The sequence below is a fragment of the Onychostruthus taczanowskii genome, unplaced genomic scaffold (assembly GCF_017590055.1).
Source record: "Onychostruthus taczanowskii isolate IOZ18803 unplaced genomic scaffold, ASM1759005v1 scaffold76, whole genome shotgun sequence".
Taxonomy (NCBI): Eukaryota; Metazoa; Chordata; class Aves; order Passeriformes; family Passeridae; genus Onychostruthus; species Onychostruthus taczanowskii.
Window position 1 is genome coordinate 2,238,562 of NW_024505450.1, and position 27,603 is coordinate 2,266,164.

The 27,603-nt window shown below is 40.9% G+C and overlaps 2 protein-coding genes across 2 annotated transcripts in view; one reads left to right on the forward strand and one right to left on the reverse strand.

The window, feature by feature from the left end:
• Positions 1 to 2,167: 2,167 nt before the first annotated feature.
• Positions 2,168 to 3,522, forward strand: CUNH11orf91 (chromosome unknown C11orf91 homolog). The gene is given in 3 exon segments (XM_041423218.1): positions 2,168 to 2,262; positions 2,264 to 2,400; positions 3,455 to 3,522. Coding segments are annotated over 3 exon segments (300 nt in total).
• Positions 3,523 to 13,984: 10,462 nt separating this feature from the next.
• Positions 13,985 to 27,603, reverse strand: part of KIAA1549L (KIAA1549 like) — a 106,044-nt gene continuing 92,425 nt past the window's right edge. Inside the window, exons 19-22 of the mRNA XM_041423250.1 lie at positions 22,595 to 22,692; positions 21,710 to 21,855; positions 17,766 to 17,914; positions 13,985 to 14,266 (exon numbers count right to left, since the gene is read on the reverse strand). Of these exons, the coding sequence (XP_041279184.1) occupies positions 13,985 to 14,266; positions 17,766 to 17,914; positions 21,710 to 21,855; positions 22,595 to 22,692 (675 nt within the window). The remainder of the gene's footprint in view (positions 14,267 to 17,765; positions 17,915 to 21,709; positions 21,856 to 22,594; positions 22,693 to 27,603) is intronic.

Consider the following 27,603-nt stretch of genomic DNA (forward strand, 5'->3'; position numbering starts at 1 on the left):
CAGACTTCTCCTCTGATCAGTGTTTATTTAAAATACGTGTGTTTCCATCTACAAAATATGCAACCTGTACTGGGATTTCACTGGTACTGGAATTTTAATTATTTAGGCACGCTGCATGTAACACAACATGCATAAACTCTAACTCAGAACTCTAACCCTGAACACTGTGCTTTAAAATAAAATACTGAGTGACTCCTGCCACTATTTTGCTGTCCCCACCACTTTTCAGGGCACTGACTGCCACTCTGGTGACAGCCAGCATCTGTAGATCTGACAAGTTCCAAAATATTCACATCAGCATTTCCTCACAGCTCAGAGGAAAGCACTTAAAACTGCACAGAAGTTCTGCTTCTAGAAAATCTTCTTGTTTTATTGAAGGGAAGGCTTGGAAAATGGAATTTACTCCAGAGTACACAGCAATCCCTTAGAGGCTGTGTACTGTTGAAGTCTGCTCAAGGCTGCATTAGTAGTGCAGTGGGACTTTCACCTTGTTTTAAGGGAATTTATTGATCCTGACTAACCTGCACAGCCCCTGCAGTCACCAATACTTTATCAACAGTACTGGTACAGCACCTCTATTACTAGGGTTGTCCAGAATACCTCAAATCAGCTTAAATCCATCCCAAAAGTCCTCCTGCTGGAGATATGAGGTCCACAGAAGCAGTCAGCAATGCCCTCACTTGCTGCCTAGGGCTGGAGGAGGTGTGTCATATTTAATGGAGAGAAGTCAGGCTAAAGAAATAATCACCAACCAGTATTAATGACAGGTGTCATCCTCAAATAAAAACAAGCAAAATGGAAAATTCTGGGGAGTAGGCCAGCACCTATCCCCACCCACCAAAACTCCACAATCCTGAACAGCAGACATGCAGAGCATCAGCCATTCATGCACAACCACCTGAAAACGAATTTTTCCTCATTTCATCACCAACACCCTTCTATCATCAGTAGCTGGCTTATTTCACACACAGCCTTGAAGAAAAACCTCAAAAAGTTCAAGTCTTTTAGGACAGTGCCTTCCTCATTTCTTTTAACCAATGCTACTTCCAGAGTTTACTGCACGCTCTCAAACACTGTGTTCCCAGCCCAGAAATAAAACTGCTGGGTTGAGTTTTTTGGGTTTTTTTTGTTTTGTTTGTTTGTTTGTTTTGGTTTTGGTTTGGGGTTTTTTTGGGGGTTTTTTTTTTTTTTGGTTTTTTTGGTTTTTTTTGTTTTTTTAGGTTTTTTTTGGGGAGGGGGTGGGGGCAGGTGTGCTCTGGTTTGGTGATTTTTTGATGCCTCCAACTATCCATGGCCTTTATTTTACATCAAAGCTGATGCACAACCGCAGGGGCTCATTGCTGCTCAACACATTTTGCATGTACCAACTCCCTCTCACTTCGCCGATGCCTGTGTTGCTGCTCAACAGTTTTTTTTTTGTTGTCACTTAATGACTTTTGGAGGTTTCCTCCTTTGTGCAGCAGTGACTACACCCGTAGTTCGTGTGACTCCACAACCCACGCCCTCAGCCAGCTCCATTCCTGCCGTTCCACAGGAAAACTGGGAAGACGCTGGAGACAGAAGTAACAAGGAGGGAAAGAACGGGGCAGCCTCCGGCCGGAGGGGAGCGTGTGGAGCCCAGCTCCTGTGGCCGGGGCACCGCGGGGACAACCGCGGGGACTGTCCCGGGGTGCGGGATTCACATTCTCTGAACCTGAGAGCAGCAAAGAATGATCAAAGCAATTCTTATCTCATCCGCGGCTCCTGTGTTGTGCCAAAGCGGAATGCAATGTGGAGGCTGTTTCCCAAAGTGATGGGGTTTTGTTTCCTTGGCCTGTCGGGGCCAAGCGCGTGTGCAGGCTGTCGGTCAGCGGACAGGAGATTTGGTTCGCTTGAGTGCTTGCGCAGTTTCAGTTTAGATGTAGCGTAATATACTATAAAATAATACAACAAAGTGATTAACTAGCCTTTCTGATATCATGGAGTCAGATACCTCATTCTTCCCCTCGACGGGGGTCGCCTGCTTTTACAATACCGCGGGGGGACACCCGCGGGCACTGTCCCGGGGAGCCTCGGGGACACCCGCAGGGACTGTCCCGGGGAGCCTCGGGGACAACCGCCGGTCTCACCGGGCGCTCCCGGCCGCCTCGGGGACAACGGCCGGCAGCGGCGGCGCCGAGGCTGCGCCATGACCGTGCAGCGCCCGTCGTGGCCGCCGCTGTACTTCCCGCACTTCCACGGCACCGAGCCGGTGCCGCGGGCGGCGGGCGGCGCCTGGGCCCCGGCGGGCCGGGGACGCGGCGCGGCGGCCCCCGGAGCTGGCGCAGCTGCAGCTGCAGGAGGAGATGTGCGAGCTGGGCATCCGCCTCAAGGAGCTGGAGCTGGCGGCGCTCATCGGCGACGGCTTCGACGGCAGGCAGTGTGCGTGCGCGGCGCGGGGCGGGGCGGGCGGAGCGGCGGGCGGAGCTGCGTGCTCACGGCACCGCCAGCGTCCCGCAGCGCAGCCCGGCCGCGGGACCCGGCAGGGACCCCAAAGCGGGATGCGCCCGGGGCGGGTTTGGGGTATCCCGCAGCGCCGTAGAGCCAGCCCGGGCAGACCGCGGGCAGCGCAGGTGCGTGCGGGAGCACGGCGGCACTGCGGGGACAAACGGCGCTGCCCCGGGTCACCGCCCACGGGGCTGAGAGCAGTGACAAGAACTGCGGGTGTAGTCACTGCTGCACAAAGGAGCAAAACCCCGAAGTCGTTAAGTGACAACAAAAAAACCAACGCAGGCGTCAGTCGAGCGAGAGGGAGTTTGTAGATGCGAAATGTATCGAGTAGCAATGAGCCCCTGCAGTTGTGCATCAGCTTTGATGTAAAATAAAGGCCACGGATAGTTGGAGGCATTAAAAAATCCCCAAACCAAAACACACCCGCCCCCCCGCCCCAAAAAAAAAAAATCAAAACAACCCACACCAAAAGAAACCACCAACCGAACAAGAACCATCCAGTTAAATTATAAGTGAGCTTGGCATTTGAATTTTGCAACCTGCTGGCCATGAAGAATGTGCAGGGAATAAAATAGCTCAGCAGATGATGATGGCACTGAGAGTTCAGGTGGTGAGGTCAACAGCTGTAAGGATTTCATGCTCATCTTTTCCTCCTGGGTCACAGGCTGCCTGTCAGGAAACTTTCAGGAGCACAAAGGTTACAAGAAAATAGGAAAAATGTCTATCAGATATATGCAGTCAAAGGAAGATTTCAAAAGAAATTCAGATTGGTAGTTTGGGTATTTTTTCCCCCTTCATTATAGCAATACACATCACTTTCTATTTTTAATACTTACTATTTTGAGAAGCTCTAGTTTTCAGATATTTGCTAGCCAAGGCATTGCAAGGAATATTAGTTTGCTTAACACATTATTGGATTTACTTAAAAGTACTGTAAATTATTAACTACATCATTAATGACAAATTATATTGAATTCCTGTTTAGATAAGATCCTGAAGGCACTGGAAGAAAAGAAGATACAAAGCATGAAAGCAATGCAGAACCTGAAGTGATGTCCACCAACACACTGAGAATTATTTCTGCTGGATATTTTGCCACTATCACTGTGGACTGTTTTAATGGGTCTTCAATATTGGGTTTCTATTCACTATATGCTGTTCTACTGCCAAATTAAAAATATAGCATATTGTTGACTTCTTTGTGTATTATTTGTCTGGTACTAGTTACTGGTAACACTGCTGTGTATTTGAACCTTTTTCTTTTTATCCAATTACTTTGTGCAGGAAGCATGTAATATTTTCTTCAAAAACATGGAAAAATTAACACTGTTTTTATCAGGATTCCCAGCAGTTCATATCTGCAGCTGGGAAACACAGAAATGGCAATATAAAATATGGCTGGGTTTTGTTTTGTTTTAGTTCTAAGTACATGAAGTGCAATTTTGAGTAAATAGGTATGGCCAAAAGTCCTAAGCCTCTATACCAGCTTAAAGAACTACTTTCATGTTAGCATAAAAAACTTCTTTACAGTCACAGTGTATTCCTTTATTACCATAAAATTACAGAAGCTGTGGCTTGAGTTGTGTTTTAACAGAGCAGTCACATGACATTGGCTGTTAACTAACATTTTAGGAATAACAGTGCTTAGGCTAAGGCCCGTGGCAGTTTTTGAAGTGAAAACATGCTTATGTTTGGAAGGCATGTCCTTTCACAAATGAAAATGGACAGAGGCAGGGTTGGGAAGATCTGAATAGCATTCAGCATTCAAAAATAATGCCACGCGTTAAGAACACCACAAAGTAGCAAATAGGCTCATCAGACTGATAAAAAATACCGATTATTTTTCCTATTCCATTTCCAAAGCAGTAGGTGGCAGCATGAAATAATAAAGTTACCGACCCTGAAGCTGCAATATTTTGGCAAAAAGCTTTATTTTTAAGAGGAATATTTTTAACCTCTGTTTTTTTTAAACTGTGTTCAAATTACTCAGCTGTGAAATGTTTTAACAAAATGCAATATCAAAATTTTATTTCCCCTTACTGTTTATTGCAGCATTCATCCTTATACTGCCTCAATTTTTCCAGCCAGATTTTGATCTACTGTACACAGAGTTTATATTTTTTTTAAAAATCTAGTTTATAACTCCCATTTTTCAATCATCAAACTACAGTAATCACATTTTAATGTGATTACAAATGAACACCAGAACACTTTGGAAATCTGGGCTGCAGTGTTTCCCTCTGCAGAAAGAGGATGAAAAGTCTCTCAAAGGGTTTTGAGGCTTAAGCAGAAATAGTTAATTGCTGTGAAAATGTGAACAGTTAAGCTGAAATAATTGGTTACTATGAAAATGAGAACTTTGTTAATACCCAAACTAAATACCAGAAAATAATTTTGGATTGGATAAAAAGGGCCAATACACAGAGGCCTTCAGAGGCTTTGTGGAGAAGTGAGAGCTTTAAAATCAAGTTAGATAATAGAGGAACTATCTTCATTTTCCCAATCTCCAGATCAGTTTCATTCCTAAACCACCCTAAATTTTCCAAGGTTATTGCAAGGGCCTACAGAGGGTTTCGTTACATCAAATTGCTGCTTCCTAACTATTACTTCTCAGCTTTTACCAAACCTTTCACTCTACATCCAGCTCTCAACAGCCATTATTCACTTTTTTCCTTATTCCTTTGTTTTCTTGGCTTTGAGCTGCTTTTCGTGGCACACAGTTGAAATATTTTCCATCTGTTCTGTTTTTCATGTGGCCTTTATGTTTAAACAACACTTGGAGTTTAATTATTGGGTGATAACACAAGGAATAACATCAGTTAATGTGTAATCTCAGTTAGAGCTGCCTGGGATCACACATCTCCTGAAAAAACCATCTGGATCCTGGCACTTGGCAGAATGGTCACCCTTGGCCAGTGTCACCCACAGCACTCCTCCTTTGGTCAAAACCTGTCCTCTGGAAAAAAAAAAAGGCTGTTGGTACATAATGGCACATAGGCTGATTTTCATTTGCCCCTAAACATTTTACTTACCTTTACTTCTCTGCTCTGTTTCCACCTGATCTTCTTAAATCCAGTAATTTGCTCTCATCTGAGGGCTTATGATTTCATCTCAAAGCTGGTCTGTTTATCATTTCTTTTGTAAAAATTAAGCCATGTATTAGAGAGAAGAGAATAGCATTCTTACTGCATTTTCTTTCATTCATGAAGAATGTGTCATTCTTTTTTTAATTGTTTCTGCTCTCTTAGATTGCTCAGGGGAGGCTAAACCTGACATTCAGATGCAGGCACAATTCAGATCTCTTTCATGTCGCTGTCTTGTGACTCAACAAATCTATCCCTATGGCATTCAAGACAGAAATTTTAGGCTGCAGATTCGATTCATAGGCAAAGATCTCGAAATATTAGTAGGTTGCTCCTACTTGCATTTCCAATCCTAAATGAGGCAAGCCTCTCAAAAAGCAGAGTGCCACCCCTTCCCAGCCAGCCTGAGCCTGCACCTGCAGGGACACCCAGGGACAGCCTCAGGTCTCATTTCTCAGCCTTGGCTGCTTTATGGTGGGAAAAATGAGATAAAAAGCTATTCAAAAACCAGAATGCATTTCAGCTTGAAATTATTTTATGCCGAGCAGTTGGGCACATTAAATTTCACACTGCTGTGTTTGAGTTTGCCACATTAAAATTCTCCAAATAGATATTCAGCCTTATTACAATAGATAATTAGAATTTAAATTAATCTTCAAGTCAAGCTGCCTTAATTAGTTCAGGGACAGATTAGAAAGGAAATCCAAAAGCAGTAAGCCATCATGAAATGGTTTTTCTGTTTTCAGCAGTGTCTGCTGCATTTTAGAGTCACCTGCCCTGAAAATTCAGAGTTAATATCTCAACAGGAAGTAGGGAAATTGAGCAGCACCTAACTCTGGGAAACTTGTCCTCGTTTGTGAAGACTTGCCAACATTTGTGAAATAGGATTTTGGTGTATCTTGAGGAAAACCGGAACAACCCCTTGAGGCAGTTTAAGTACTCACAGTCACAGCATGTATATAAAATATGTAAATACACATATAAATTTAAAAAATTATATCTTAACTAGGCCATCTCTCTAGAACCTTAGTAGTGATACTTACATGAGGGAGTTCATTTGTCCTCTATTTTTGGAAGATCCTTTTCTGCCTCTTTTTCCCTCTGAAACTACAAAGTAGTAGTAAAGGAACTTTTTATTCCAAATTTCTTTCATCACAAATTATACAAAAGCAGCCCTGTCAAAAGCTGCATTTTCCTCTTCCTTTTACTTCAGACTGACAGCACGAAACTCAGGCCTGAGTAAATGATATGTAAAACCACAAAAACTGGATCTAAAGAGGAGGACACGGCAGGAACAACCAATAAGGAGCAACACAGATTTTAAGACATATTTTATTTCATGTGCAAAGTTGCCAAGGAAAACACGTGTACAACTTCAGCTAAGCTATAGCCACTAATATGAAAGGAACTATTCTATGTACTCGTAAGCTTTATTCTAGAATCACCCTATGGCTCAGAGTAAAAACATAGGAATTTGGTAATGACCCAGAACATTTTAAATCCCCCCTTTTCAGTCATATGTAAAATTCTACCATCAGCACGTAGTTTTAAGTAGCAAGTCTTGGAGATTTTCCTTCTGATTGCATAGTATAAAATTTTAATTATTTATTTTCTTATTCTCTCAATTTAATCCCTAGACTCAGCTTTAGATTTGCTCTCAGTTTTGCACCTTCAGAAAATTAATTTTCCCACTTACACTCATAAATTTTGAGGAAGTTTCACAGACACAGCCATTACAATTCAGGTGAATCAAGCTGTGAACACCAAAGATAACATGGATATTTGTAATCATGCAGAGCTAGTCCTTTCCATAATCCAAACACGTAAGAAGAGTTCATTTCCTTGGAGAGTGAGATCTGTTGCCTGGGAAGTGAGACAGTTTATTGATGTAAATTCTGTAAATCTCTGTAAAAAAGTGTAGAGGTTGTTATTGGAAAGGCTTCCTAGAACATACTGAAACATTTTCAAGAGGTGTTTTTTTCCCTTGTAAATTCACATTTATTGAAATGCTACCATAGGAATAGGTACTTTATAGTCCTGAACAATTCCCAAAGCTCCATGAAGTAATAAATGGTGCTTCTTACTAAAGTATCCACTGCAGTCCAGGGTTTGAGTTTCAGCAAAGCAGTGAGGAGAGGCAGCCCCTTCACCCTGCCCTAAAGACGGGACACTGAGGCACAGTCACATTTTGGACCAATCCAAAACCTTGAAGAAAAGCAAACCAACCTTCCATCTCCCAATTCCCAGCCACCCATGACCAGACAGCAGCCTTCCTCTCCTGGCACAGTTTTAAGACACTTGTGATGGCAAATTTTTTGGGGGGTTACTGCCTCAGCCCTGTTCTCCTTGAAGGGAGCAGGTGTTGTGCCAGTAATTGCAGCAGAAAATGTTACCTACAGCTGTGGTTTGCCTCAGCACTAACAGGAGAACACTCAAAGCACAAGCACACAAATATTCTGTCCTGTGTTGGTTGCTGCTGCTGCCACACCAGGTATCAGCGAGGTAAAGAGCACACTTCTGTGTGCACGACGTAGAACTCAAATTCAGAATGCACAGCGATGGCAGAGAAGACATTAAATTAAAATAAAAAGTCAAAAAGCATAGGAATATCTGTGCTGGATAAAGATGTTTCCTGATGAGACCCAAAGAAGCGCCCAGAACTGATCCTCTTGTTAAGCCTGAGCTGTTTCTGTTGGTTTGCTAAATCCTGCATCAAAATTTAAGCGTCAGCAAGATGGGTTCTATCATATTTTCCAAAATTCTTGGCTTCATTCTCATTTTTTTTTCTATCAGGTATGATGCTGAATACATCTTGCAGAAGCCAACAGCAAGATGAAATGGAAAAGCCTTCCCAGTCTCTTTGTCATAGAAGGAAATACTAAAATTTGTTCGGTGTAAAATAAAGTATCCAGGTTTTTTCCTCATTGCAGCATGGACAGTATGAGATAAAGACAGGGATAAAGAATAAACTTCAATTTTACTTACATCCAGATCTCCTTGCCAATCTTAAGTGATGCCACAGTTTGTTATGTTGTTTGGAGTGGTTTACACAGCACAGAAATGCTCTGGGCTCCAGTGAAGAGGGAATACTCTGGAAGAGAAATTCACCTGCTGTCTAAATATTGTACTCAGTGGAATGGCCTTTCTTTGTGATTTACAGTCCTTTGCACCTATTACTGCCCCGTGGGTAAATGTGTGTTTCTAAAGTTACAAAATTATTTACAGGATGCAATATAGTAACAACTTACTCCTTGGGTATGAATTGAGTGTGGGAAATTCATGAAGTCAGACTTCTTAAAACAATCATTGTTTTTAACAAATTTAAAAAAAAAAAAATCAAATTCCTGAAACACCTCTTCATGATACTTGTAATTATCTTCAAGACATCTACTGTACATTTGACCACCTAACTATTTAAGGCTCATTTCTCATCTTTCATGAGCTTCATAACAGAACAACTGTGAGATTTATCTCTTCATTACTGCCTCTGTACCGCTTCAGGAACCTGAAATGGACGGGGACAAATTGATGGACAAATAGAACCAGTTCTGAAAAAAATTTTTTTGACACACACAAATATAAATACATATGAATATGATACAATATTCATAAGAATATTGCCTTAAGGTGATTTTAAAAGCATGAAATATTATATGAATTGGGGGCATTTAAACTATTTTGAGGACCTACCTAAACCACATTGTGTAATGCAGGAGGGATTCTGCAGTATTGACCAGCTTTGCCTTCATGACTTGGCCATCCTGGAAGATTTTTAAAGAGCAAGTCTGTATGCAATTTCTTTACTGACCTATATATAAATCTCACTTCCACAAGTTGAGTTTTGCATTATTTATTTCTAAGAGAAAGGCAAAAGTTCAAAAAAAGCATTCTCAAAGAGTATTCTTCTCCTTTAAAAATGAGAAAAGAAAAAAAAAAACCAACTTTGAATTATTTTGGTAAACAAAAATGAAATCTGTTGCTCATTCCTGGAGCTAAAAATTAACCCATGAAGGGAAAGCTGCATTTTCTAGTAGGTATGAGTGACATGCAAGGTCCCTCTCCCTCTGCCATTTCATGTCAGTGAGGGCTGGGAAGCCCCTGGGATTTGTTAATGTATAAGAAATGCAAGAGCAGGACAATAATCAGTTGGACACAGAGTTTGGAGCTGATGGGATGTGCACAGGATGAACAGGGGCAGAAAAATGCAGTGAGCTCAGAAAACTTGCTGCTTCCAAGCTCCCTCAGACTTCTAGAAGCTGGCAGTCAGCTCTTATACTGGCAATGCAGAGCTAACAAACCCATACATTAAAATGTGATTAATTCTTTAACAGTCAGACATCTTGAAATGTAATGGAAACTGTGGTCAGCTTGGTACATATCAGCCCTTAAACACAGTAATTCTGCCACTCAACCCAATGTTGCATTTTCTAGCTGCCTCTCATTTTTGTCTTACACTTCTTACGTGCCTCATCTTTCAAAGAGAGTCTGAAAAAGAAATGATCACTGTTGAAGATAATATCCTCATTTCTATATATAGGGTTTGCATGCAGTTCTATCAAGTTCTACTCATAGTATTATGACATACAAATATTACTCATATTTCCAGACTGAGTGCTAGAGCTTCTCTCCAACACAGATAATGTGTCAAGAAATGACTGCCAACAAGTCAAGAAATGACTGCCAACAAGTTCCCTTTTATCCTTTTAAAGTTACTGTTCTACTGATGCTAATAAATGTCACAAGTGTTTTTCCAAGTGAAAGTGGTCAGGACACACATACCAAGAAGGACTTTTTGTTGTTTCATTTGCAACTGTTCCTACTGATGATCTACAAATCTGAAGACAGACAGTGGTCAGAACATCAACATTTCATGTACACAGTAAACAGTACTTTCACCTAAACATTTCACATATCTTTAAAGAAAACTGGGGCATTGAGTAGAAAAAGCTAAATTACTACTTTTTTCTTGGTAAAAATGGTATGGATATATCTGGACAAGGTTATAACTTTAAACACAAATACTTTCTTCTTTGAAATCAGTATTGAAAAACTATATTGTACTTGTAGCCATACAAAATGTTTATTATATTACAAATTATTTGTACACTATATTTTCACTTTATCATTGCTTTGTGCTCAGACAGTATAAATATTACAGCATGATTTTCCTTTCCCAGCAATGTCCTAACTGTCTTGATATAATCTTACTTGATACTTTAAAAAAAATTACAGAAACATATTACAAACAGGATAAAAAGGCATCATGAATGAAGAATGTAAGATGGTTTTCTGAATAAAGTGCACCACAATGGTTTCAGAGTGATGGTTCAGGAAATATTCAGTAGACTGCACATCATCCATAATAATACCAAACAAAATTAATTTTGAATCTCTAACTGGTCTTCATCAGAAGTATGAAGAGTACTTTGTTTAACTATACTGAACTGTTTTTTCTTTCTAGAAGGCTATTTAAATGCTTTTGTTAGGGGTTTTTCCATTTTCTACAGACATCCAAACCCTGGACATCTCTGTATTTTTCCAAAATTTTTAGTTTCCAGTATGGCAAAACACAAGATTCATTGTGTAAGACATGTGAGACTTTACCCTCAGACATTTTCACTAGAGCTATTAAATTACCACAATTTAAGAGTGGGAACAGACTTAAAAACGGAGTTAAGTGTCCAAAAGATGCTGTTTAAAACTGGAATGCCCTGCTTCCTGTGACTTTTTTGGGAATACATTGGTACATTACCCTTCCCACCTCTATGGCTTCAGCATGCCCATCCATGGGATCATGGCTGCTTGCATAATTTCAACCTCAGGAGAACTCTGCAAAACTGGACTCTAAGCTAGAGAAATTTATTACACAGCACATTTCACCCCCATTGCTCAGAAGGGACCATTTACTTACAAAATTTCACTGGGCTACATAGAATAATCATTCAAAAACTGAGATAATAAAGCTGATGCAGAATGTGGCTGGCACGACCTGGTGGAAGTTTCACTTCCCAGGTTAGCTCAAGCCAGCTGTGAACCAGCTTAGGCTAAATAAAATCAGCTGCTCTTCCATTATGTCTTCACCTACCTTACAGTGATCCAAATGACTGAAAAATAAACAGAATTCTGTTTGAGGGGTCTAGTGAAATTTGCTTTTATAGACAAAGCCCAATAGAGAAACTCGGCCCTGCTCTCAGTGAGTGAAACTCCCACTGAAGCCAACCAGAACCTGTCTTTCTGTGGCACACTGAGTTTGGCCCAGTATTTTTTAGTTGTTATTCTAAAGTGTGGTGCTCTTAGCCAGCTATTAATTTAACCCAATTAGTCTGTGTTGTATTACCCTGATAATATCAATATTACCTGGCTGACAGGTAACTGAGACAGCAGTCAGCCTTTACTAGACTTGTACTTACATGAAAAATTGAGTTTCTTTGGTTGTTTAGTATCCAAGTCACCCAATTGTATATTTGTGAACTCCAGACATAGCACATTTATATTGATCAGTAAAATTATCAGGGGTTTATTCTTTCTTTCTTTTTTTGTCTTTTTCCACTTAGTTTATGGAAATTTTATGACTATAGCAGACTAATCACTTATATAAATATACAGCACATATATACATAGAAATTACAAAAATACATTTTATTTATATCTGATTTTAAATAATAAAAATGAAATGTCACATTTATTGAAAGATTAGCTAGCATTCCAAATGCTTCTGCAATATTCAAGGTATTGGAGCAGAGGGTGTCTGTATATTCTAGGATAATTATGCATCACAGTCTCAGGGTTTATAATATAATTATTAGGGGGGAAAATAGCTCTGCTTTAAAAGTTTGTGCTTCATCAATTTCTTCTTCTATCCCCTCTTCTAGTCTTCTCTCTCCTTCTCACAATTTACTGATGGCCAAAAAGCTAAACCAAGTTCCCTTCCTCACATCAGTTAAGACCAAAGAAACTCAGGGAAATGAAATGATCAGACATAATAGCAACTGAGGATAACTAAATAACCCACTGAAATGAAGGACATTACCTTTAACTCCAGTTGACATCAAACACGCCCAACACAACAAATTTTGCAACAACTTCAGTTCCTGAAGCTAATTGCTGAAGGAACTGAAAACAACTGTTCATGATCTCCAACTAGTTTGCACAACTGCAAAATATTAACTACTGTCCCATCCCAAGTGGTTTGATTTTCTTTTGGGATTGGATTCCTACCACAACGCAGTGTAACAATCAGTGACCTTTCTCTTGCACAATATAAAGTCAACATCATTTCTGGCAATGCTCTCTTTTTCACAGAACATTCATATTTTTGTTAATCCATGTAGCTGTTAACTTATTTACATGTTAATATAGTAATTAGGTCCTCTACATTCAGCACTTCACAGTGCCAGCGCAATCAAAATCAACTGCAGCTTCAGGGAGCACTTTCTGGCATCACTTTAGTAGATAGCATTGTTAAAGAAAGAGGAAAAAAAGCACTGTGTTGAACAGAGGTTTCCTTGTCCAAGCAGGTGTATTCATTTTTCCAGGTTGGAAGGATTTAAAGGTCTCAGGTTTACCAGCTTCACATGCATTCAGAGTGAAAAGCCCGATTATGGAGCAAACAGGAATAACCTTTTTTCATTTCTCTGGGAAGCTTTTAGCACCAATATCCTTTGCTGGCTCTTCATGCATTGTATTCTCTCACGCTGAAAAAAAAAAATCTCCTCCATAACTCATCAGTGGCACTGAGGGACAAGGTAGCCACCAATGATGGAAATGTCATTCACCTTCTTCACAGTCCTCTCTTCTTTCACTTCTTTGCACTGTTAATAGGATGAAGAGACTCGGAGCTATTTACAGGACTTTTATTTGTATTACTTAATCATGTTGCATTCTTTTGCTTTGAATACAGTCTCTGGGATGAAAAGGCTGAAATGACTCTGCATTGCTGAAATCAGCACCCCTCATACAATGTCCCACAGCAAACAATTGACATGGCCACTGCCACACCAGCTGTGGCCTTCAGCAAACCCTGTTCTGCAGTTTTCTTCTCGAATCAAAGTTTTGGCATGCAGAAGTTATTTTCAGCAGCTCTGCCTCTGGGCCTGTAAATGAAACTTCTTGTGGCACAGACATGTTCAGCAGCATCTTTAGTGATGATGGGTCATAATACAAGAGCAAAGTGACAAACAATTGCATATGGTTGATCTCATCAGTGTGAAACAGTTTCCTGGCAGCTTTTCCTTAGCTGGAAAGCGGAATTTCCTATCTTCAGAGCTCTGTTGCTCTGCTTTCAGTCATTCCATAGTGCTGACTTTTCAGACAGATTAAAATGCCATCGCTTTGGCACAAATCACAGAAAGTTTGCAGCCAAAAACTAAAGGACTTGCTTTCCTGGCTACCCCGGGTCGCAAGACACAAACACCGTGCACAGAAGATATATATTAGACCTGGAACTCAAACATGTCTGTTTGCTTCTTGGCCAGCTTGGCCACTTCTTCTCTTATTGCCTTGACGAGGGCAGCGGTGGAGATGTTGGTGAGTGGCGCGTCGGAGGGGTCGTTGTCGGCCAGGCTCTGCTGGGAGGCGGCGGCGGAGGCCAGCGGAGCCTGCTCCAGGCTGGGGTGCAGGCTGCCCTGCTGGCTGTACTGCCGGGGCAGCCGGGAGGGCGAGTTGTGCTGGTAGCGGGGCCGCGGGTAAGCCTCGATGTAGCCAGGAAGGGGCACCTGCGGGGAATTGGAAATGCACAGGATTACGAGGAACGATCGATCGGCGGCGCCGCCCACCAGGGACCGCAAACCTCCCCGGGGCATGGCCAGATGTGACAGAGAGCACCAAATGGAGAGGATGCAAACCTCAGAATTCCCGGCTTCTATCAAACGCAGGGCGACCCCAGCATCTGGGAATGATTGGCATCTGACTCCACGATTCAGAAGGCTGAACAATTACTTCATTAAAACTATATTATATTACATTATACTATATTAAAGAGATACTGTACTAAAGAGATGCTAAAGAAAAACCCGTGACTGTCTCCAGACAGTCAGGACACAGCTTGGGCCTAACAGGCCAATTAATATAAACAACCACCACCAGAATCCAATTGAGAACTCACACTCAGTAAACAATCTCCGTAACACATTCCACATGTGCAAAAACAACAGGAGCAGTGACTAGAGATAAGAATTGTTTTCTCTTCTTCTCCTCTCTGTGCTTCTCCAGGAAAAATCCTGGGAGAGAGAATTATGTCTCTCTCTGTTCAGAGAATGTGAATGCCACAAGTTTCTGCCTACAAATGCCTGTCCTGGCATGTGCCATCTATGCACGTCCCAGCTGTGGCAGCACAAAGCACATCTGCTTGTCCTCATTTATCATCACTTCCAAAAGTCCAAGGGAAAAGATGTTTGTGGAAGTGTGCTTGCTGCTTAGCAAACACTTTGGTTTTAAACAAACAGCATGATTTTAGTACACCAAAAGCCTGTACCAGAAAAGCAGTTTTCTGATTTCTGTCTAATCCAAGCCAGCCAAGTGTCTGGCCTCACTGCTGCTGACAGAAACTCACTAGATCCAGACACCAGGGATAAGCTCAGGTGCACCAACTTGGAAACTGAAGACTCAAAGGGATGTTTGACTGCTCAGAAGTGTCAGAATTTCTGGCCATGTCTAACAGAATTACATAATTTTTGTAACACCCCATGTTAGCTAAAACTAAAACAATAATGTAGGCCCTTTAGTCATGGTGAGAGATTAAATTTCTTTCACAAGTCCATGAACCACGATACCAGTCTTTTTGGCAGTCAGAAGATTTTAATGCATCAAATAAAAAACAGTATTTATGATTTCCAAAAGTCTATAAAATGGGAATCTACGGGCCTTAATTTTGAAGAAGGCTTTATGTCTGAAACTTGACCGCTAGGATTTACACATCCTCTACACAGCCTTGGGCATCCATCAAATGCTGAAGAGAATGTCAAACATGTTCACTACAGTGTGATGAGAAAAATGTAGGATGCAGGTCTGATATGAAAGTGATCTTTAGGTGCAGGCACCTCTGTTCAGTTTACAACAGGGTCTTCAAAAGGTGATTTTACTAGAACAACATGTGATCACGCCACTAGAGGCCACCAATTTACTGTTTTCACTAACCAGCATCCAGCAGTTCAGAAAATAAGTGCTTTGTGGATACAGTTGCCTTAGCCCACAAAACTTAGTGTTTCAATACTTACCATTTGTCTCAAAGAATAATACACTACAGTAATTGTGCTTATAAAATAGTTCCTTGTTGTCAAATCTCTTGTTTCCTCTACTCCCTTGTTTACAGTCTAGGCTAGCAGAAATGTGTGAAAAATGAAGAATCTTATAGATATTAAGCCTCTGTTCTCAATAATTTTAAGAAAATCTTGGAAGTGTGATCAAGCTAGAGTCTAGAGGCTCAAAAACCAGGACATGTCCAGAAATTCAAGCCTTGAGTATTACTTCAGATCTTTATGCTATTCACTTTTATTCAGGCTTTCTGACTGTGCTATATTGTAATGCTATTACTAGCTCCTCTAGTAATGATTTTCAAATAAAGACAATTTCTTGACAGATTTGCAAATTCATTGTAGAAACTGCAGTACCTTCTACATTTTAACCTCTTCTGCATAGCCACTGGAGGGTTGAAAATCTGAGTAGCAAGGAGTTGTTAAAGCTCTGCCATGGGTAAGTGAAAAGGAACATTTTTTTCCTTTGTATTCTATATTGCCATGGTTATTTTTCAGACATTTTTTTACATCCCTCTCCATTCCTCTTTCCCTGAAGACAAGGAAACCCACAACAGGGTTATACTCTTCACTTTCCAGAGGAAGGAGCTGGGGACTGGAGACTTGGTTTGCAGTTTTGACCCGTTTGTTTCAGTCTCCACATTTGACAAGTGATACCTAACTCTTTTTCCACAGGACTGCAATCAAGAGTAGGGATACAAAAGGGAGAATGCATGGGAGACAAGTAAAACCTCCTTATTTTGTTTCATGGCTTTTTTCCTTCTTAGAGAAAAAGTTTAAAATCATTGCTAAGATACAAGGGTCAAAAACACACATAAAACAAATAAATAAACAAAAAACAAACACTAAAATAACAAATGAAAATAAATCTTTTTCATGCTTTAAAAGGCAGCTCTGAGAAGGAAATTGATACCAGAGCATCACAAGCCTCCAGGTGTCAGGGGCACATCAGCAGGTGTGCTCAGCTTACAAATGAACAGCTTCTTTTTTTTTTTTCCTGACAGTTCAGTCTTCAAATTCAGACTTGCATCTCAAAGTCATACTGAATTGTCTTCCTAACAGGCATCGGGAGCAGTAATAAAGAGTGAACAACAAAAAAGCTGCCCCCAGGAACATTTATGTGACTGTGTTGTATCCTGCTTAGCTGCTCAAAGCCAACTTAGATTTCAACTGCAATTCATTAAAATGTTCTGTTGATGATTTGCACAAGGAAATGGAATCTGTCTACCAGGTTTTTTAGACAGAGTGGTTCTGCATAGATACCAGATGTGAGCTCAAGCAGAAGAATTCATCTTTTTTTCCTTGTGTAAAAAAAAAAAGCCCTACATTTGAGAAATTGTTTCAAACATGATAAACTACTGCAATTCATTTTAGGATGTTTCAACTTCAATTTTTGAAATGTAGGTTTACTTTGGGCTAAAAAATACATCTGTTCCAGTATGGGATTGTGCAATTAATTATTTAATTTATGATCTGTCCCTGCAGCCTTCGGGAGGATTTGAAACACTGCACAGCAGGGCTGCAGCACTGCTGGGAGGTAAGACTTGGGAGCCAGGCTGTCTTGAGAGAAGCCTCCAGGAGGGTAAGATGCTTCCCCAACTTACAAACAGCTCAGGACTGCCTTGAGAGGCAGCATCGCCTTCTCCTGACATGTGTCTATCTAAAAATTTAACCTTTCTCAAGAAAGAAAAATGACATCTAACCCACCAACTTTAAACAGGTGCCAGGGCCTAACCTAGTGAATGATTCCACCCTCTAAAGATCTTGCTCACAGTTCATGCTAGGAACAGCTGAAGTATCTGTGTCTAAGCCATCTCTTATGGCTTTTCACTGCTAGAGATTATTCCCATTCAAGGAAAAATTATCCTTTTCTGCTTCTTTGTTGATCAGTGAAGAATTGCTGAAAATCCCTCCTGTGCAAAACACAGAAAACATGTGTGGTTAGAAAAGCAGGAATGCTTACAGAGTCTGCCCACTGCCCTGGCAACTCATTCTCCCCAGCATAGGGCATCCAGGCTTGGTTCCTGTAGGCAGTGGGAGGAGTTGGGATAAAGTAGCCTGTGAAGCCAGGTCGGTTTGCTGGAATGGCAAACACTGCTGGTACCGTATTTCCTGTCAAAGGAGAAAAGAGTAGGCATCATTAATAGCTGAGATTTCAGTTGAAAATCACAAGATAGTGCTTATGACATAGGGAATTCATGTTTGTTTGTTGAGGTTTTTTGTTTGGGGTTTTGGGTGAGTTTTGTTGTCCCACCATCTGACTAGAGCAGCTTCATCATGCTGGGAAATACTGGAGAAGGCAAGATTTGCTGTTGTCCTCATAACCATGTACGGCCTTCATATAAAGAGTCCCTAGGACTTGATCCTTGCAACAAATGATCTTCGTCAAACCTTTGACTCATTAGAGAAAAGGAATTTTTCCCCTTAAATTTGCCTCCTTGTATTCAATTTTCAGCTGTTGTTATCATGGATTTCAGGGTAATGCACCTCTCTTTTTGCTGTTTACCCAGTGTTTCTTAATAGCTATAGTATTAATATTATTACTAATATCTATATTACTATATTATATCAATATTATTTGTAGGTTAAAAACCTACAAAAATGAGTGACTGATATGTTTAACAGGCTGTACTCTCAGCAATTCCATCATAAAACTTCAATGCTTCTGTAAAAAATACCAAGGTTCTACCTGCTCAGTTCCTTTCCCAGAAAAAGTCCATGACTGCCATAAATTACACAGTTAAAACTCAAATAAATATTGGTTGACTCCAAATCTGGCTTATCACCTCTTGATTAAGATGCATGCATAGGAATATCCAGGAAGCCTCCTGGATTAAAATCCCACTATCACATTCCAATTTGTGTGGAAGGAGCCAGAGTTTCAGCCAGATCTCTGGGTAGGGTCACATCTGCTTTCAGGGAAGGTTGATTCCTGTGGCCCACAGAGATGCAAAGAACAATTTGGTACAGAGATTATCCACTGGGCTGTCTGGAAGACCAGCATCCTAATGTGCATATTTCCCTTAAGATATCCTTGATATATTCCCTTTGCTATCATAACTCCATGTATTTGCTTAGTTAAAAATAGACTACAAACAACTTTCTTGCCCAGTTAAATCTTCCTTCCTCTAGTGTCTATTTACATGCAAAGACAGACTCCAGCAGTGAATCACCAACATCACACTGAGGGCATGAAATCCTCATCCCTTAATCCTGGATGGGACAGCTGCATCTCATCTTCATCAGTTATCAGGTTTTCAGTTTATTTCCTTATACTATATGGACATGTATTTTACTTTTCAGATTCACAGAATATAGCAAAAATAACATCAATTACATGAAAGCAGAAGGGCAGTAAACCCTTTAAAAACACAACAAAGTACAACTCCAACATTTTCACTGAGGAATGGAAGCACAGTAACATCACACAGCTGGGCAGATTCTCTGTACTAGAATTAATGCAGAGAAAATAAAATTTCTCCCCCTTCCAACAGCATATCATTTGAATATTGCTACTAATTGCTCTCAGTAGCTATGACACCACTATGCTGACAAAATCACAAATACATGGGAAGGCCCATGAAATTCATATGGAGTATAATTGAATTAGCATCAATTACTGGCTGCTTCAAATATCCATCCCCCAGAATCTCATTTACAGCCCTGGCACATTTTTGCTCCTGAACAATCTACAAGAGGGTTATGCTGCCTACTCTGACAGATGCTGGGGCGTTGCATGGGCACATACACAGAGATAGAAAGACTCCACCAGTGACATCCACCCCCAAAGCAGTCTCCATAAACCCAGATATTTACACTTTCTCAATGACCTCCCACAGAGTCTCAGGCCAGAATTGCTGTGGATGCAATCAGGGGTAAAAAAGAGGAGTCAAATATGGTTTGTGGCGCATTTTTCTCCAGAGCAGAAACATACCACCTCTATCCCAATTCCTCCAGCCCCATGGTTTGGAAGAGGGTGGGCTAAGAGAAGAGGTGTGGTCAATCATTTGTCCTTCCAGGTCATAAACAGGACAAGGGTTCCTATTTTAAATGAGTTAGCAAGGCTGAAAATGAGCATTCTTCATACATGTACAGAGAAGAAAGTGCTGCTCCTGTACATGGCACATGGCTTCCACACCAAAACACTCTTTTAATTTAACCACAACAAAAGGAGCTACTACTCAAAATGAATATTCAAATGGCTAATGCTGTACCTTATCCTAAATTATTATTGCAATGTCCTTATCTCAGAGCTGATACTGGGCTGCATGAGAGTGAGATTAGGCATTAACATTGCAAATCAGCACCTGCAGCAATGTTTCTTCATGTATTGAGGCTATAAAAACTTATTTTCATATCAGAGCATTAGAAACCTTGCATTACAACTGCACATTTCTCACAATGATCCTTGTCTTTACTTGCCTGTATTACACCCTTTTGTAGCACCTGTCATATATGAAAGTTTCCTTCAACTACTCCCAGAATTATTCTGGCAAACTCCACAATGTAAAGGAAGGTCATTTTGTCTCTTCTGAACTGCAGCCACCCTTCAGCAACACACAGTAATAAAATCTCCCCATCACTGGATCCAATCAAAAAGTGTATCCCACAGACCCCATTACTGCACACATAAAGAAGAGGTCTAGGTAGTGTGGCACATTTCATAGCTTGAAATGTTTTGAAATGAGAGTGTGAGCATCTGCTCCTTTCAGGTACTGCACCGTTTGCAGAAGGCATGACAATAAGTGAGAGTAGAATGGATCCTTCAAACCTACTGCATTTAATTAATTGACAACTCATTTGCTTAGCCACATTATGATTCTAAGTCAGTGATGTCAAAGACAATGCAGATAACTCTCTGTTACTTCTGAGGAAGCTAAGAAAGAATTTCTTTCTGGCAGATTAACAGAGCAATGTCTAACAAACCTACTAATTTCAAAGCTTGGAACTAATGGAAAATTCTTTTGAATATTGTAAGCTCTTTTCCATAATGCTTCAAGAAAACACATTTTGCCAATAAAAACCCATTTGAAAATTTTTTTTCCAGCTAAATATTATCCAGACACCATAAAAAAATCTCATGATTAAATCAATTAATTTATAAATACAACTCGTATCAAAAGGACCAGGAACTGACTAGACCTTTTAAAATGGGACTTTTAGACCAAAGACAAGTTCTGGGCAGAAACTATGTTCTCCAGAACAGGAGAGGTGAAGAGCTAACAGATTACCTTTGACCTTGAATAGCACTACTGCCTTGTGTTTTGAAGGGAAAGGGCCATGTACCTTCAACCTGCCTTCCTCAGTAGCCCCCTGTTGTGACAAGGGTAGGGGTAAAGTTTCTCAAGGGGAAAGGGAGCCTTTAAAAAGTTTTCAAGAACTTGGATCAGTATTCTTGACTGACAAAATATTGGAAGGATCTAACTCATTTCTCCCCTCATTTCTCCCCTATTGCCTGTCTCTCCCACTTTGCTTGGTTGGTACAAAACGCAACACAAACAAGTCACGCAGCTGTCCCAATACCGCAACTTATTTTGCTACCAACACCCTCTATATCCTCCCTAAAAATTCTACAGTTTTGCTGGGTTTTATCAATTCATAGTCCTGATTATTGTGCCAGCAGAATGGCATACTTAAACAGAGAACATCTGGGACATTACTGCTGGATCCTACCTTCAGAAAAGGCCATTTCCTGGTGCTGCTGCAGGATGAGTATTTTAGGTGCAGCTGGGGCACTTACAAAGGGACAGGCCATCCTCTGCAGGGCTCCTTCAGCTGCACCAGGAAAAACCCCACCTAATACAGTCTTTCCTCAAATAATCATCCTTATTTCTATATCCCATACTTTCATTTCTATCTAAAATAACTTATAAGGCTCCCAAAGTTGAACCCGCACTATTTTGTCACCTGATTGAAAAGCTGATTGTTCGAGTGGACCAACAGACATGGGAGCTCTGGAGCCCGGTGCAAAAGGCGTCTGATCATGATGCTGGGCCTGATCTGCTCCACTGGACTCAGGTATTCTCACTTTGCTGCCAATATCTGATGTAGACCTGTGCGTTAAGAAAGAAAACAAATACAACTTTTTGTCATTCTGACCTACAGATGTGATTTGTAGCCACATACACGCCTATCAGCTAGAGCAGGACAAGCCAGTGAGGAGCAGTGTGTCCAACTTTGCCCTGGCATGACAGAAATCTGGAGAACAACTGCACAACACAAGTCTGGAGAAGTCTGGAGAAGTTTGTAAACAGCCCTTTTAGCCTGGTTGCTCTTTTTACCAAAGCATTGTATAAGTTTGAAGCTTGCTGCTTCAAACAAATGCCTGTGTTTGTAAAACCAGAGCTTTACCATAATTAATTCACCAGAGCTTTACCATAATTCACCACCCAGTCTACAGTGTAGGTGGCATGGTATCATACAGCAGGAGAGCACTGTGGTAAATAACATTACTACACTTAGGAAGTGCCAAGGTCTTTGGAAATGTTGCAAGTCCAGGAAAGCAGGAGAATGATGGTGTGAATCATCTGCCTCAATCCAGCACGCCATTATGACAGCTGAGGCAAAGAATGCTCTAAAACAAACAAGAGCCTGCAGTTCCTAATTTTATTGACACAGACAGGCTAATAGAAAATTCATTGTTATTTCATTTTGTGTTAAAGTGAAATAAAAACAACATGTTTCTAATTTCATGAATGTATCTTTTTAAGTACCTCTTCAGGGTTTGCACCAGTTCTTATTATGACAGTGGGTTTTAGAGACCATGCCTAAAATAAAATAACAGATAAATACCTCCTGAGAGAGGCAACAGCCACAGGACCCGTTCTGGGAGGGACAGGTGGGGGAGGAGAACCCATTACCATCTCAGGAAGCTGAGAAAATCTATAAGCCTGTAAAAGAGAAAAATAAATATTTTCTGAAACACCAGTAGATCTCAGTCAAATTGAAAAACAAACCAAAATCAGAAATTAAATAGTTGCTCTCTGTGCCAGTCAACTGGAAGGTAACTTTTTGGGCCATCAATAATAATTCCATTTATTTGGGAATTTACAGTGCTTTGGTGATTTTTGAATGTGGAAGAAAACCTGAAAATTAGCTCAGAGACAAGATGAAGTCTAATTAAAATAAAATATATTAAACACTGTCTCTGTGACAGTGTTACACGTCTGCAACCTGCTGGCAAAGCAGATCTGTTGTGATTATGTGAGACTCAACAACTGCTTTGGATCATGGGAAAAAGACCTGAGTATTTTCACTTTCTCCAGGAAAAAAAGCATTTCAAAGATTCAGAAAGAACCCTCAGAGCAGTGTGTACTGCAGTGAAGCTGCCTGTGAGCAAGACATGTTTCAACCTCTTCCTTTCAGCCTTCAAGAGATGCAAAGAAAATTTTCCACAAAACCCCCAATAACTGTAACTTTCCAACACAGCAACAAGGGCCCCAAACAGTTCTGAAAAGGCAGACTGATCCTGAGGAACACCAGGCCCACCCACAAAGTCACAAAATTAAGCAATTTGCCTGCAGTAATTGTGAATTCCATCACCAATACATGTGAAGGAGGAGTAATTATGTGCATGAAACCCAGGGCACCCAAGAAATGACATGAAGGACAACATTTTCCTCCTAAATCCTTTGCACTGCTATAGATTAGAGGCCATAATTTTTTCCAAATACACTTAGAGGAATCTCTAATGATATCTCACTAGGTGCTTCACTACTTCATGGGTGAGGGTTCTGTTTTCCTATTGTTTTTTGTTTTATTATTTAGTTGTGATTTTTTTTTCAGTTGTGGATGAGACAAAGCCTCCTTTTGCATGACGAATCTTCAGAGCAATGCATGAGGATAAAGATAAAATCAGAGGAATAACAAATAAAAAATTTGGGTGAGGCTGACCACTATCAAGACACTGGCATTTTGAAAAAAAAAATGGGGTCCAGTGGTGGGACTTTGGTCCTCTAAATAAGAGGTATCTGGTTTACCCAGAGAAGCTCCTCCACAAACAGCAGTGAAAGTTAAAAGCACATTAAAACACATGGGATGAGTCACACTCTGTCTCCTGCCCAGAGAAAGAGCCTACAGGATTTACATGATTATTTCAGACTTACCACCTACATTTAGATTGGAATTTGGCAATATAAATCCCACACTATGTATCAGAAAACACTGTCTTTCTGTAATCATCTTGTAAAATTACATATTTAGACCATATTCCAAATGCCTTCATTCTCAAATACCTGCAAAACTAGGTCAACAAAAAGGAAAGGTAACTTATCAAACTGATTTTTGATGTGTCTCCAAGGGAAAAGCACTACAGCATCTTTCTCTGTCCTCTCACTGCTATCCCTTTTAAAGCAGGTTAGAAACTCTCAAAGGCATGTCTCTGAAAAGAATATTTTCTTGCATTCCACCTACAAAGTCTCCTAATATTTACTTTCACCATGCTACCATGATATTTAAAGCATTTCTACACTTAAGTGGGGGGAAAAAAAGTCTAAAAAGACACTGCTACATTTCTTAGCCAGGGGTTTGAAATACTGATTTTTAATGAAAGAACTGTAAGGAAAAAAAACAAATGTTATTTGCATCAAAGAAAACCTCAGCTATATTTCTCCTGATAGTGCTGGATGTGGAATGGTCTGCAGTGCCTCTCCTGCATCTCAAAGGCTGGCAGTGCCCTCACAGGCTGCCTGAACTCTCCCTTCTGGCTCCACAAGCCTTTTATCCCACATCTTGCTCTCAGCATGCATTTGTGCCAAGCATGAAATCCTTTTTATTCCCCTTTTTTATTTTAAAGGAACAGCACATGAGATAATGTTTGGGAGTGGAAAGCAACTCCAGACACTGTTTAGCCGTGTAGGGCAGAGACCCAGAGGTAGATTTGGGTTTGGAATATGGGCATCAAAGGAGGTATTAGGTATTTTAAGGAATCACAGTTCACAAATATGCTGCAACTTGCCCTGGAAATACCAGGGGGAAAAGTAAAATAGAAAACCTAAGCCTTTATTTTGCTGCTTACACGGGAGATGAACAATTTTGTGTGAGTGGCAATATTTTGCTAATGGCTGGGCAGAGAGAATCCTGTTAAAGTGAAAAATACTGTAAAAAGATCTGCTCCACCACGCTGAGGAGCTGTCTGTCCAGAGGGGACAGGAGTCAGCCCTCTTTGCCCTGAGCTGCCACACACCAAAGTGGTTGTGGGAGGGAACTCCAGTGAAATTCCTAGAGTTTCTCTAATGGGTTGGGGCATTGGTGTTTTCTTGCAGGCAACATATAAATGGGAAAGAAGTGTTCAGAAGTGAAATGAAATCAAAGTTTTACCACAGATGCCTGTTAAAGATTTTTATGAGCCCTTAGGCTCTTGGCCAACCAGCCTGATTGTAGAATTAAAGTCACTTCACCACTGTGAAACGAGTCAGAGAGGAAAACAACAAACCAAAAACACAACCCAGCTGATTTCACAGATTTGCCTAATTTTACTCTTCAAGTATTTATCTTTTTAAAATGATCTCTTGCTTTTTAGCAAAAGAAAAATCCAACCAGACAAAAACAAACTAAGAAACCAAAACCCCAAAAAGAACAAAAGACAAAAATATTAAGAAGGAAAACATTCTGCATGGGTTCCAAACTCTATTTTGTGAAAAATTATAAAGTCTGTAACGTATATAACAATCAGGCAGCAGTAATCCCACCTGAGACCCAGGACAGACTGCACAGGTAGCAGAGTGCAGACCCCACGCCACCCTCTCAGCAAGAAATGCCAGTGAAGGAGTCTGTTGTGGCTACAACACTGACAATCGAAAAAGCAAGCCAATAAATAATTTTTAAAAGTAGGAAGTGCAGTTTAGCTGCCATTGGGCCAAGGACAATAAATCCTCTGGAGGATAAAGTCCAGGCACCAGCAGACACCTGCACCATTGTCTCCTACAACCCTCGAGAGCCCAAGGTATCACCTGTGAGGATGTAGAAAAGAAAAATCACAGAATGGTTTGGAAGGGACCTTAAAGATCATCCAGGCCCAAGCCCCTTGCAACAGGCAGGGAGTCCTTCCACCAGACCAGGTTGTTCAAAGCCCCATCCAGCCTGGCCTTGAACACTTCCATGGATGGGCCATACACAACTTTTTGGGCAGCCTACTCCAGTGCCTCACCACCCTCACAGTACAGAATTTCTTGCCCATATCTAATCCAACCCTGCCCTCTGTCAGTTCACTTGTGCTATCACTCCATACCCCTGTAAAAAATCCCTCTCCAGCTCTCTTGTAGCTCCTTTAGGTACTGGAAGGTGCTCTAAGGTCTGTCTGGAGCTGTCTCTTCTCCAGGCTGAACAATCCCAAGTCTCTCAACCTGTGTTCTTAGGCCAGCACAAAATAACTATAGGCCAAAGCAGAAACTTTGCAGTTGGTTTTAAAGGCTACATTTTCCTAGTTGCAATATTTAAATATTTTACCTAACCTTCCACTTACAGATTGGTCCTGGGTGAAAGTATTCTATGTTGCCTTCTAATTACAGAAATATCCATAGGAATTAAAAGACCAGTGTCCTTGCTAACTCATTGAATGATTTTACTTAATTGATTACTAAATTGCAATCCAGGAATAATTTAATTTTTTTATTTGGCTTTGCCTTTATAGCTGTCCTGTTTCATACTAAGCAGCTGTAATTGAAAGTGGCTGAATTTTGGTAAAATACTCCCAGTTTACCCCTGTTAAATGCAGGGGAGCTCTGAGGACAGGGATGCTTTACCAGCCTCTCAGGCTGTATGTGCTGGTCATCAGTGCCTGTTTGGTGCTGGGTCTCACCTTGGGACCCAGAGCTCTGTTACTCCCACTCCTCTTTCCAGAGCACTGCTAAAGAGGAGAGATGGAAACTGGCCCAGCCTTGTGATGGAGAGGGTTTTCTTCTCTGGTCTCAGCTCTCACTTGACTCAGCGGGGCAAATTTCCAAAGCTGCAACATGATCAACCAAGGCATGGAGCTGGCTGTTGGGCTGGTGTCACACGTTCAACCCTTTAACTCCATCCTCCAGTCTTAGCACACCAGCTGGGTGCCAAGCATTCAGCCAAGTGTTACTCATCATGTTTTGGAAGCTCCAGGACCACAGGGAGAGTTTGCATTTCACTGGCTTTCCTCTGCCAGGAGAAGGCATGAGCCCCGTGTGGAGGAATGCTCTTTTCACAGGTCACCCAACGGGCAGGTCGGTAAACAGGCATTCCCTCACAAGAGCTACAGATAATTTTGCTATTACATGTACAGAAAAGCCCAACCAAACAAATGAAAAACACACAGAAAGCCTCAAAAGGGAGAAGAAAATTGAAAATAATAATTTAAAAAAAAGATGTGCACATACTCTGGAGAGATACACAAATGTTTGATAGTGGGACTAGCCAAGAAGTTGACTACAAAAAATTAAAGATCCACAATTTGGAGGACACCTGAAGCAACACAGAACTAGAGTGGCTCTGGACCCCTCTGAACTTGTTCCATCTAAGAAGAAAAAATGCCCTTGAATTTTCAAAGATAAAATTTTCATTTTCAAAATGCTCAGTGTTTTGAATTGTAACATTGTTGATGTTGACTTCTAATTGCCACTAAGAACTGAATTTTAAGAAAGGGAAAAAATGACTAATTCTTGGTTTACAGAGGTAACACACATCCCGGTGCACAGGTACCTCTAATCCCCAAAACTGGGGATATTTTCAATTTCAACCCTCCATCCCCATGAGAACAAACCTGGAAATGGGGTAGTTGAAGCACAGTGCATATTCATGAAACTGATAAGCAGAAAACTATGCATTACCAGCCC